Genomic DNA, 13,544 nt, shown 5'->3' with positions numbered 1-13,544 from the left:
TAACATGCAGGGAGAGCGGCTCCTGCACGATCCTCGGGATGAAGGGTGGCTTGCTGTTAAACCCCTCGTAAGGCAATGCTGAGGAATTATTATTGTTGAGAGTATTTTTTATGTTCTTGTCTAGTTGCTGGCCGAGCACCTGGAACCGTCTTTCGATGTCAAGATCTCGAAAAGTGCAGGTCTCGAAGTGCATAGGAGAATGACGATCAGGGGTTGAATCATGCCCTAATCGCAAGCTTGGAGATCACCGCCTGATAGGTTGGGCCCTAGGGTGGCTCCGATGAGTCGACCTCCTCTTCGAACTTTGAGGAGATGCCTACGACTCCAGCTGAAGCAGTGGCTGTGGGATAAAGTTCTGTAGGGGCATCACCGTGGGAACTATAGGTTGCACCACTGGAGAGGATGCAGGGGCAGTCTAAGCAAGCTGCAGCCCCGTCTGAAGAGGCGTAAGAAAAGTTTGGACCATCTGGATTGCAGTCGTCAGATTTTAGACTTGTTGGAAAAGTTGGTTGAACTGGTCAACTGGGACCGACGCTGGCTGGGCTAGTTAGGCTGGTGGTGGAACCTCCGACGTCGTTTGCTGCACTTGATTATTGGCCTGGCGTACCACCTAGTGGGAGGCAGTGGTATTGGAGAGTCGGAAAGATATTTGTCTAGGAGCCATGATGTGAATGCGGGCTCTTCCTCTATCTATTGCTGTTAGAAATCAATCGAGGTCAGAGGGAGGACAATTGAGCCTCATGCAGGGTTGCTGGTGCTGGAGTTAACCTGCAAAATAAGTCCAAATTAGAGATTGTAGCTCTTATGAGGATTTTCTGATGCTCAAGTCAAGTTCAGAGAACAATGAAACAGCAACAAGCTCTCTGAGAAGGATTGATTGGCTTGCCTGATCCTCGGAACTCCGGTGGTTTATATAGAAGGCTGTCGAACAACTGGTTGCACAGCTGTGAGATTGTGCGATCTCGAGATTGTAGGATCATTGAACATGCCATTGTGGGTGAAATAATCCAGCCTTCAATTGCTCCTGTAAGATTGGAAGAGTCATTACACCTGAGTTGATCCACTTGAGATGGACAGCTCGGCTCTGCATAACGGTTGATGGCCGTGGTGGCAACTCGGCAATTTGAAGTAGTCTGTGACACCATATTGATCCGAGGCACTCACAATAACCACCGTAATACTATGCAAAAATAGAAGCCCATCACCTTAAATCTCACATGTCCAATCTTTCCATCTCCCACACCGTCTTACCCTTTTAAATCTTATTTAATCACTTGACGTAGTCTTAATGTTCTTTTTTTCCTTTCTTTATTTATTTTTTTTTTTTTTTTTTGCACATCATATTTAGACCTAACCATTCTTCCACTTTGTAAATCTCTTGTGCCACTAAGCAGGGAACACTTGTCACGTTGTTAATAATCTTTGACCAGGATTACGTGGAGACAAGTAATAATTCTCTATCAATTAGCAACCAAGCTAGCATTATATTTATCAAGCCGATTCTAAAATTTTAAGGAGAGCATTCACAATTTCATGCTTATGGCTACCAAACATTCTTGTGTGCTGGCGGTCGAGACAAGATCGGCTGAACCGTGGTTGTTGGAGATGCACTGCATTATTCCCTTGACAGCACCATAAAAACAATAATATTATGTGGACTCAATCCTAAATTTTCTGTATATTATCTTCGTCATAAAAAAAGAAAAAATATAGGCATAGTTGCTTCATGATCATGGTAACAACCATATTAAGTAAAATGGTTATAAAAAAATTGAAAATTAAATAAAATACCGGCAAGGTTTTATTAGATATAAGGATGGAAATTTTATGAAGAATCCAACCCACCGTTCTGTTTGCTTTCGGTCCGCTTCTGCCTCTTCTATTCTTAGACCCCACCGTCGGCCTGAAGACACCCTCCACGTCTCTTTCCTCTCCCGACCACCTTCTTTCCTCTTCCTATTTATCACCCTCCTCCCTCCTCCATCCCACCCCCCTTCACAGTGCATTTTCACATACAGAGAGAGAGAGAGAGAGAGAGAGAGAGAGAGAGAGGGTTTTGTTTTATTTTGTTGTGTATATGACTTAAAATAGCTTAGCCTTTTCGTGATCATTGTAAGTACTGTCAAAAGAAGAGATTGGAATCTTTACAGGAATGGTAGGTGCTTCAGTCCTCAGCTTCTCTTTTCTTCTGTGTTTATAGACCCTAAACAAGGAAGGAGGATACAAAGCTAGGATAACATTCAAGAGAGCTTTTCCACTTGCTTTTGTTAATTTGGTTCTATTATGGTCTTCTCAGGTATGTCCTCGTGTCTAAATTAGATTGCACTCGGTCAGCTTTTGTATGGTTGTTGACAGTTCTTTCCAAACTCTAGTAGAAGGGTATAGCAATGCTAGATCAGTAGAATCCCTAGCTTTTTTTTACTCTTGTGCGAGTGTTGACCCCCTATAGAAAGAGCTTTCTTGTTTTGTTGGTGAAGTCGATAGATGGGAAACTATAGGTTTAGATTATCTGACATGATGCCGAATGCTTGGTTTTACAAGCTCAAGGACATGGGAAACAAAGGAAGGAAGAGCCATACCAACTCACGTTCCATGAAGAAGTGCTATCCTACTACAAGGACATCACCATCCGCACCACCAGAGCCATCCACACCACCATCCCCAGAGCCCAAACAAGACCTTCTCCCCAGAAGAGGCTCTTACTACATCTCTAGCAGAGTCGAAACAGAGAAGTTCCCCAATTCCCCTTTCCACCTCCAGGCTTCCGACACCCACTTTCTCATAGACCTTCCTCGGAGATCCAAGAGAAGAAGCAGAAGGAAGGGCAGCAAGGCTTCCCACACCACCAAGCTTGTCACCTCCTCTCTCTCTGCTGGCTGTGGCTGCAGAGTGTGGAAGTCTGAAGCCGTGACCGACTTCCCAGAAGCCTCCCTCGAGAGCCCTTCGTGCGACCGCCACCACCGCATCCATGGCCGTGGCAATGACCTTCACAAGCCCCTCATCAGCAACAAAATCGAATTCGATGGTTTCGATGGCGTCGCGTCATGGTCACACTCTTGTAGCTTCTGGGTCACCACCTCTGCAACCGATATAATCATTGAATTGGGCACCAGGAGCTCCATCTCTCGAAAACTCGAAAAGGTTGGGGACTGCACCATGGTCTCAGAGCATAGAATCCCACGAACTCTAACAAAGCCGGCGAAGAAGGAAGCCGGCGCTGTTAAATTAGATAATGCCGATATGCATGCAAAGCAGGGGGTCTACCATAGTGGTTGTTCTGTAGAGGAGCAGAGCAAGAGCGCAGTGAAGAAGTCCCCGCCGGGACTTCATCGACTTCGGATGAGGGAAAGCTCTCCAAGGCTCGTCAGCAACAGGGTACAACAGGTCCAGCGAAACCGGAAGAGCAGCGACTTGGCGATGACGGCGAAGGGATTACGGGAGAGTTTTGCGATCATTATATCATCATCAGATCCTCAGAGGGATTTCAGAGAGTCAATGGTGGAGATGATCGTCGAGAACAATATCCGGGCATCGAAGGATCTGGAGGAGCTTCTGGCTTGCTACTTGTCGCTGAATTCGAAAGAGTATCACGGTGTGATCGTCAAGGTATTTGAGCAAATTTGGTTTGATCTCACTAACATTAGATTGTAAAGAAGTAAGAACAGAGTCCCTCAGCATGGGATTTGTATTAATCTATATATGCCTTGGATAGGTTGTTTTCCTATTTTTTTTAAAATGAAAATGTGGGATAAGTTGTTATTAGCATGAAGTGGAATTCTGTCCCATTATAGGACTCTCAATTATTAAAATCATTTTGGTTTGAGTGTGCTTCCTTTTTTGTTTCTACTTTCCCAATTTACAACATTTGCCTTCTTGAGCTCCATGTGGTTAGATTGAAACTAGATAAGAACAAGTGAATGAGCTGCATAGCAAGAAATAAATTTAAGAAAAAATTGCAACAACACTACTTCAATTTCTGTGATTTGCACTTACACTCCACAACATCTAATATTCTCAATTAGGCTCCAAAACTTAAGATTTTGTTGCAATATGGTCCAGCTACCCATCTCTATTAAGATTCATGAATACATGATTATCATATGAGATAAATTTAGATGCAAAATTTCATTAATATCTTTTTCATCTGGATTAGAAGGATTATGTTTTGGCAAAAATAGACCTTGAGGGCAAGCTAGTCATTTTATTTATATCATGTTAGATCTTGGATGGAAGACTGAGCCATATTGCATCCGCATCTTAAATTTTGAGTATCTAATTAAAAATATTATATGTGAGGATCTGTATGGATGTGTATATAGTCCCATATTGATTTTTCGCTAGAAAAATTTTGGATATTTATATAGGACTAAAGAATCCAAATAATATCTTGCGGATGTTAGACTTTTTGGATGAGATACTAAGTTGCGACAAATGATATCGAGACTAATCCAGCTCACCACCTATATGGATTAGAAGATACTGCAATATAAGTTTATTGGGTTGACCACGATTCGATCATGATGTTTATAAATAAATGTATAGACTCGGATTTTTAGTTTAATGAGGATATCAAGGCTTAAATGGGGGAGTACGTGAGAACTTGTGTGGCTGTTTATTTAGTTCCACATTAACTATTCATTCGAAAAATCTTGAATACTTATACAAGACTGAAAAATTCAAATAATATCTTCCATCTAGTCTTTTTGGGTGAAGTCCTAGATTGCTACATTATAAGTTTGGGATGTAAGTAGCTACTTTTTTTAGGAGAAAAAAATTAAACTCTAATGATTCCTAAAAGATAATTTTTCAAATAGATTATAGAAAAATGTTAGTGCCAAAATCTAAGTCTACATTAGTGCTGCAGTTCACAAAGAGTGTATTTAATCTAGTGGATCCTTGTTGATGCATTTGTCGCTCTCAAAATAGAAAAGTTCAATCAGGTTAATGCACAGAATACCAGTAATTATTATGAGCAAGTTGTATATATTGACGCTGAATAAATTTTCCAAATTGAAAATATCTTGATAGAATCACAAGTACCCATCTAGTTAATATGATTGGCAAGGAAAAAATTTTAGGGCTATCAATCCACTAACTTGCAAGTAAGAACATATTTATATTTCTACGGGATATAATAGTTGTTCATGTTTAAATGGAGTCTCGTTTTTCCTTACATATCCAATTTATCTAAATGGCTTCACCCCAAGGCATGCGATCATTGAATGACGCTAAATTATTTGGATATCTCAGTGCAAGAAACATTTCGTCAAAACAACTCATTTTTTGTCTCCATGGATGTCCATGAGCAAGGGCAAGGACAATGGGCATAGAGACAAACATAGTCTCCATGTGGTTGGTTTAGCTGTCGCCTTAAGCTGTAAGGAATTGTTTACTGGGCCTACCAAAGTACCATGGTAGTTGACTCTTGTGTAAATGCATAATATACAAGGGAAAATCTTGCTGAGATGCATCTAACAATTATGACATAGTGGGGATTTTTTTTTTTTTTTTTTCAGTAGGTCCATAATTTAATAGAAATCAAAGTCTTCTCCCCGAGATTCTATGATATCATCTAAAATTTGCTAGCAGAAAGATTATTACATTGGTTTATTCATCTTCTGTAAGTATCCAAACTCTTCATAGCCCATAACGGATGCTGAACCAAACACCTGCCTAAATAGATCATCACATACCCCTTTTTTCTCTTTTTTTTTTCTGAGTTTTTTGGGTCCTCTATAAATATTGAAATCTTTTTGGTGCAAAACTGATATAGAACTAAACGGAAACTTGCATGAATGCTTTGGCTAATACTATTCCACCATATATTATAATTTAAACTCATCACTAGATCAACATGATTTGAAAAGTATCAAACCATTCTTGAAAGCTTCTTCTCAGCCACCGGCTCTAGCCACCATCGAAAAGCCCTTGTCATGAAGTGTGAGGACCATTGCATGCCATAGCTGGCGGCAAGAAGTCAGTCTCCAACAACATTAATTGAAGTTACAAAGCTCAAACAATGTAGCTAGCTAGCCCTTGTTGTCCAACGATAATGTGTACGAGATATGTGGTCCAATGTGATCATGTGGAGTATTAAGACCTTTGGAACGGAATGAATGACAAGGGACGTTCACGTGGAACCCCCCTCGTCCTATCGAAGGACCCCCCCAAGGTCCCAACTAAGCAGATCTAATGCAATTTCAATTGAATGATAGTTAGGCACTTCAACATGTTGTTGATCACTGCTTGTTTCCAGAAAGAGCTAATTAGAGTGATGGTAATTGCTTGGGTTAATTAAGCATCTAATTGACACAATCAATTAGGACTGCATTCTACCTACTCTGTACATGTACATGCAAACAAACCTATCGACATCATACACTGTACTGTTATAAAATTGCCTATATGGTAGAGTGTCCTATTACTAATTTCTTTAGTTTTCCTAAGGTTTAAAGGCAATATCAAAGGGGAGTGTGTTATTAACAAATAGAGAAGAAAGAAGAGGGTTGTGTCCCTAAGGAGGTGTGGTAATTGCTAACTAAAAAGCAGCGAACTCAACAATAGAAGCAGGGTAAAAGCAAAGAGCTGATGAAGAGGCTTCATTTTCTGGTTGATGTCCTGGTTGGCTTCTAATGGACTGAGGGAGAGATTGTGAGAGCTGCTGAAAGGTATGGATTACATCTAAATTTAGGGTTTACTCTTGTTGGGTGGATGTTTGGCTAGGACACCACCTCTCAAGAACTTTTCAGTACCACGCGATGCAATAGGAAGAAAGAAGAAACAAAACAAAAAAAATCAAAATATGTGGATCAGCCACAAAAAGGCTCGTCTCTACGGGACATACAAACTTCACTATGAAAAAGTAATTTTATAAGAGGAGATCACACCCTCAACCCTCGTACACCCAATTTCTCCCTCACTAGAAGTTTTCTTCACAAAAGCTCTCTCTCTTGGAAGATCCCCTGAACCCTTGAAGTGCCTGGCATCCGCTCTCTAGGAGCCTCCTGCTCTTTCTCTCTCAGCGCTTCCGCCTCTCTCTCTTCTCTTGGGTTCTGTACGGTTCCGTACGGTGGTTTACGGCAAAACTAGAAGACCACACACCACACAATTCACTGTTCCTGGCCTTTTATAGGCTTAAACATGACTTAGATTAGGTTTTGGACTCCTTAATCAACCCAAATTAAGTCCCAAGCTGTTGAATCAAGATCGGGAGTCACCCATGCCGTCCGATCACGCTCCGGTCCACAGAATAGTGCTGTGGACCGCGTGAAATGCATGAAAAATGCCCACACGGTCCACAGGCCCAGTCGTAGACCGCCCGATCCATGGTGGACCGGGGTACAGGCCCAAGCAAGGCGCCTGGGCCTGGGCCGGCCCGCTCGCGCAGGCCTGGGTCGCGCCCGCATGTGGGCCCGAGCACGGGCTGGGCCGCGCGCCCGACTGGGCCGCCCGCGTGCCTGGGTCGCGCGTCCCGTACGTTGGCCCCGCCTGGGCCATGCGCCGCCGCTCCGCTGGCCTGCCGTCAGCCACCGGCGGTCCACCATCTCGGATCACGTACCGATTTCAAAAGCTCGTACTCCTCCATCCGAGCTCCGTTTGGGGTGATCTTGATCTCGTTGGACTCTATTTTTCACCATGAACCTCGTTGTGGGCTCAATGTGGGCTAAATCTTGAGGCATCAAATCCTAACAATCTCCATCTCGACTCGATATTCGGTCTCTTCTAAACTTCGAGAGCTTCTGGATCTCCTCGCCCCCATGCCTTAGGACAATCGCCTGCTGATCATGGATGGGCAAACATGGGAGTCGAGCCAGGCTGCTCGATCTCATCTCCATCGTATGCTGTGCTCCTCCTGACCTGAGACCTGCTCGGGGCATCGTCATGCGGCAATAGAAATCTCACCTTACGACGTCGCCTCTCATCCTCCCGAGTCTCCTGTCTCGTGCTCGATCCACCTCCACCTGGAGCTCCACCTCACTCTGGGCTCCACCTGGCTCCCGAAGCTCAACCTCACACTGGACTTCCTACCAAGTAATAATATCCTCTGCTCTCCTTCTTCCCCTCCAGCACAATCCTATCACCGCGTAGCACCCTCAGGATTCCTCCACCAGCTACCGTCCTATAGCCTCTCGAATCCAATCTGCTAAGTGAGATAAGATTCTGCCTGAAATCAGATATATATCGGACCTCCCCCAATCTCCTCACTGCACCATCATGTGTCCTCCAGCTGACCGTCCCAATACCTCTGATTGCACAGCTCGATCCATCCGGTAGATATACAATACCCTCACTGTTCTCCAGGGAGTCAAACTGCTCCTCTCTGCAACATACATGATAGAGGCATGCAGAATCTAATATCCACTACTGGAAAGAAGTAGATACCTCATCAGATATCTCCAGAATATCTCCATCTGAATCACTGCCGGCCGTCGCTACAGCAACCACCGTCCGTTTTCTGAGTTGAGGGCAATATCTGGCTAGATGCCTCAACTCTTCACACCGATAACACTTGATTTTGCTCAAGTCCCTCTTGGACTTGGACCGCCCTCGTTGCAATCTTCTGTCGCTCCGTCTACCGCCTCCTGCTCCTCTAGAAGCCACCAAAGCTGAGCTACCGCCACCTGAGCTTGAAGCTGGGTTCTCCCTCCTGAGAACCTCATTCTGGAGTATCGCTGCAGTGACATCGTCCATCTTAATAGTGCTCTTCCCTACTAGAAGAGCAATCACCAAGGACTCGTACGAAGGTGGAAGCGACGCTAGCAAAATCAGCATCCTGGTCTTCTCCTCAACATTCTCACCAACGCTGAGGAGGTCGGTGAGGATCTTCTGGAGATGCTCCTGCACGTCTGTCCCTCAGTCATCCGTAGTTAGTAGAACTGCCTCCAGAGGAAAAGAGTGTTGGTGAGAGACTTTGCCATGTACAACTCCTCGAGCTTCGACCACAGCACCGTCGGAGAAATCTCGCTCAGCACATGGATCACCACCTCATCCGTCAGGTACATATGGATGGTGCTCACCGCCTGCATCTGTAGCCGTTTCCAATCCCTCACCTCCATGGTGGTCGGCTTCTCAACGCATAAGAGAGCATCGATCAACCCCTGTTGGATGAGCACGTCCTTCACCCTTGCCTGCCACAAGGAAAAATTGCTCTTACCATCAAACTTGTTGATCTCCATCTTGATTGTTCCTGTCTTCTCCATCTTCAGTTTTGCTCACCATCGCTGCAATCTACGTCCTTGTACCGCCTTGCTTTGATACCACTTGTTGGGTGGATGTCTGGTCAGGACACCACCTTCCAAGATCTTTTCGGTACCATGTGATGCAGCAAGAAGAAAGAAGAAACAAAACAAAAAAAATCAAAATACGTGGATCAGCCACAAAAGGGCTCGCCTCCACGGGGCATGCAAACTTCACTATGAACTCCTGAAGTGCCTGACGTCTGCTGTCCAGGAGCCTTCTGCTCCTTCTCTCTCAGCGCTTCCGCCTCTCTCTCTTCTCTCGGGTTCCGTACGGCTCCGTAAGGCGGTTTGCGGCAAAACCAGAAGACCACACACCACACAATTCACTGTTCCTGGCCTTTTATAGGCTTAAATATGACCTAGATTAGGTTTAGGACTCTTTAATCAACCCAAATCAAGTCCCAGGCTGTTGGATCAAGATCGGGAGTCACCCACGCCGTCCGATCATGCTTCGGTCCATGGAATAGTATCATGGACCACGTAAAATGCATGGGAAATGCCCATGTGGTCCACAGGCCCAGCCGTGGACCGTCCGGTCTACGGTGGACTGGGGTACAAGCCCAAGCAAGGTGCCTGGACCTGGGCCGGCCAGCGCACACGGGCCTGGGCTGTGCCCGCACATGGGCCCAAGCACGGGCTGGGTCGTGCGCCCGCTTGGGCCGTGCACCCGGCTGGGCCGCTCGCCCGCTTGGGCCGCATGCCTAGGCCGTGCGCCCGGCTGGGCCGCCCGCCCGCCTGGGCCGCATGTCCCGCGCATTGGCCCCGCCTGGGCCGCGCGCCACCGTCGCTCCGCCGGCCCGCCGCCAGCCGCCGGCAGTCCGCCGCTGCCTCGAATCTCGTGCTGACTTCAAAAGCTCGTATCTCCTTGGACCAGGTGGCTAACCAGATCACCAAATCAGTTGATTTTTGACCAATTTTGACCTGATTTGACTCGGGTTTGACCCAATTGAGTCTTCTTTCTTCATTCTTCAATTCCTGGATCAATTTAACTCCGTTTTGTGTAAAATTTATGCCGTTGGAATCCTCTTTCCTTGTTCTTTCTATTGATAACCTCTTCTTCTGCAAAATATAATAACAAGTATCAATTTCCTAATAAAGTTAGATAATTTAGATATTAATTGATACTTTTTATGCCAATTTGTGATATAAATCACACCCCCCAACTTAATCATTGCTAGTCCCTTAGCAATGTACCAAAATAAGATCATATTCCAAAAAGATCCTTCCTTTGCAAATTAATTTAAGATCGAAATTCAAGAAGTTTTCTAGTATTACTAAGTAATGAGCTTCGAATTAGAATCGGTAGTCAGTCTACTTAGGAGCTTTCTTAGAATACATTTAAAGTTTTATAGCACTTGTGTGAGTGATAACTAACTTAGTATTTCAGTATTAACTTGTACAGGCCAATTGTATCATTTTTTATAACTTAGTTCGATTAATTTTCTATACACCCCAGATTAAACAAAGAACTAAGGTAGCTTTCACACTATTTTTTTTTTTTGCATAAAAATATTAAATGCAAGAAATAACTCATAGTGGAAGGAAAAGGAAATGATAACACCTGATTTTGTTCAAGCTCTACAAAAACTTGATGTGCAAATCTTAAAATTTGTAAATAAAACCGCAAGCGCATAGTGTGCAGAGTAGCACGACCAGCGAGTACGGGTCGATCCCACAGAGACTTGGTTTAAAAACGATTTTCAAATCTATGCTCAAACGAGCTTTAACGAAAATCAAAAATTGAAAGTTGTTTGCTAAAGAAATAAGACTAAGGATCTAGGGTTTTTGAATCCACTAGATCTAGATTAGGGAATTCTACTTAGAATTTTTCTTATTGATCCTAACGACTACTCCTCTTGTCTTTCCCAAGCATAGATTATGAAGGGACTAAGGCCCAACGATAACCCATCAAGATTCTTTACAGGGGAGTAGTAACTAGGATCCCTCAGGATTTTCTCCTCCTATGCACTGAATCAAGCATGAACTATGAAGGGACTCTGACCCAACTGTAGTTTATCAAAAATTTTTGGCAAAAGAGGAAGAAAAAGAAATCCTAAGAAAAAGAAAGAACCCTATGTAAAACTCCTACTCATGATCTAGCTTCATCGCAAACCCTAGAAGGGATGCTTAGCTAGACATGATCTAAATCTACTTGCAAAATTTAAATGCAGAAAAATAAACTATCCTAATTTCATAAATTAAACTATCCTAATTGCATAAATTTAAACTGCATAATTTAAAACTAACCTAATTGCATAAAATTAAATTGCATAAATTAAACTATCCTAATTGCAAGAAAAATAAATTGCATAATATAAAGAGATAAAATTGCATAAAAATAAGATTTTATATAAAAAAAAAATTTATTACAAAAATCTCAAAGCTCGAGGTTTGAGAAGAAAGCTAAAAACCCCACTATCTAGGGTTACAAGCTTGATCGAAAGGCCCGAATCCCCCTTACCTTTAAAACAAGGGCCTTTGGGGGCTTTTTATAGGCATTTGGAGGTTATAAGGTTTTCAAAACTTTAGATGTGGGACTAAGAGGTTTTAGAGGGCTGTTAGGAGGTTTAGGGGCTCAAATCTCGCTCAAAAAGCACTTAAATCCATCAAGAAACCCTAGAAATTATTTAAGCCATCCCATCTTCATCTAAAGGATCCAGTTCATCTAATAAATCAAGCCGGAAGCGATTCTGTGCCATCGGATCACGATCTGGGTGAAGCGCTGCCGTTGGATCACGCTGCAGAGATGGGATCAGGTCAGATGCATCGCGGACCGTTCGATCAAGGCGCTGGAAGATTTCGTCCGTTGGATCGCACTGCAGAATGATCCCGTGTTGTCCTAGTGTTTATTGATTCTTGCAATTGCCTTGATTACGGTTGGATCTTGATCGGCTGCGATGGTGGCCGTCCGATGGTGCAAAAATGTGGAGCGTTGGATCTTCTCTCTCCTCATGAGCCCTAGACCGCACGCATGGATCGGGCTCGCGATGTGTTGCGGTGAGCCGAGACTCACTGATTGGCTGGTTTATGGTGCGCCGATGGGTCCATGGTCCAGGCGCCTGTTGCTGTGGACCAGACGGCTAACCAAATCACCAAATCAGTTAATTTTTGATCAATTTTGACCTGATTTGACTCGGGTTTGACTCAATTGAGTCTTCTTTCTTCATTCTTCAATTTCTGGGTCAATTTAACTCCGTTTTACGTAAAATTTATGCCGTTGGAATCCTCTTTCCTTGTTATTTCTATTGATGACCTCTTCTTCTACAAAATATAATAATAAGTATCAATTTTCTAATAAAGTTAGATAATTTAGATATTAATTGATACTTTTTATGTCAATTTGTGACATAAATCACACCCCCCAACTTAATCATTGCTAGTCCCTTAGCAATGTACCAAAATAAGATCATATTCCAAAAAGATCCTTCCTTTGTAAATTAATTTAAGATCGAAATTCAAGAAGTTTTCTAGTATTACTAAGTAATGAGCTTCGAATTAGAATCGGTAGTCAGTCTACTTAGGAGCTTTCTTAGAGTACACTTAAAGTTTTATAGCACTTGTGTGAGTGATAACTAACTTAGTATTTCAGTATTACTTGTACAGGCCAATTGTATCATTTTTCATAACTTAGTTCGATTAATTTTCTATACACCCCAGATTAAACAAAGAACTAAGGTAGCTTTCACACTGTTTTTTTTTTTTGCATAAAAATATTAAATGCAAGAAATAACTCATAGTGGAAAGAAAAGGAAATGATAACACCTGATTTTGTTCAAGCTCTCCCCCCAACTTGACCGACATTGTCCCCAATGGAGTTTATCTAATTTATTTGTCCTAAGCAAACTGAAAATAAAGAAAGCATTAGAAATTAAATAAGCTGGGTTGCCTCCCAGAAGCGTTAAGTTTTATGTCTTCAGCCAGACCAAACCTCGAAGCAATTTAATCAGAATAAGTTGGTTCATAAAGAACCATGGCATCTTCAACAGTCTCGACAGGTAATTTCAAGAATGGTTTTAATCGTTGACCATTAACTTTAAAGATAACATCATTACTTAGGTTTTCTATCTCAACAGCTCCGTGTGAAAAGACTTCCTTTACTAAAAATGATCCTGTCCATCTAGACCTAAGCTTTCCTGAAAACAGATGTAATCTAGAGTTATATAAGAGCACCTTTTATCCGATATTGAAAGTTTTTCTCATAATTGATTGATCATGAAATGCTTTGGTTCGTTCCTTGTATATCCTTGTATTTTCATAGGCTTCATTTCTAAGTTCTTCTAATTCATTCAACTGAAGCTTCCTATG

General features: G+C 42.8%; 1 protein-coding gene across 1 annotated transcript; it reads left to right on the top strand.

Moving 5' to 3' along the window:
• Positions 1–2,029: 2,029 nt before the first annotated feature.
• LOC105052280 (transcription repressor OFP3) lies at positions 2,030–3,758 on the top strand. The gene has a single exon (XM_010933046.4). It carries the CDS (start codon positions 2,485–2,487, stop codon positions 3,649–3,651), a length of 1,167 nt encoding a protein of 388 aa, XP_010931348.1. The 5' UTR covers positions 2,030–2,484; the 3' UTR covers positions 3,652–3,758.
• Positions 3,759–13,544: the final 9,786 nt, after the last annotated feature.

This window comes from Elaeis guineensis, chromosome 10 (genome assembly GCF_000442705.2).
Source record: "Elaeis guineensis isolate ETL-2024a chromosome 10, EG11, whole genome shotgun sequence".
Taxonomy (NCBI): Eukaryota; Viridiplantae; Streptophyta; class Magnoliopsida; order Arecales; family Arecaceae; genus Elaeis; species Elaeis guineensis.
The sequence above is the reverse complement of the archived record's forward strand: the minus strand, read 5'-3'. Positions and strand labels throughout refer to the sequence as shown.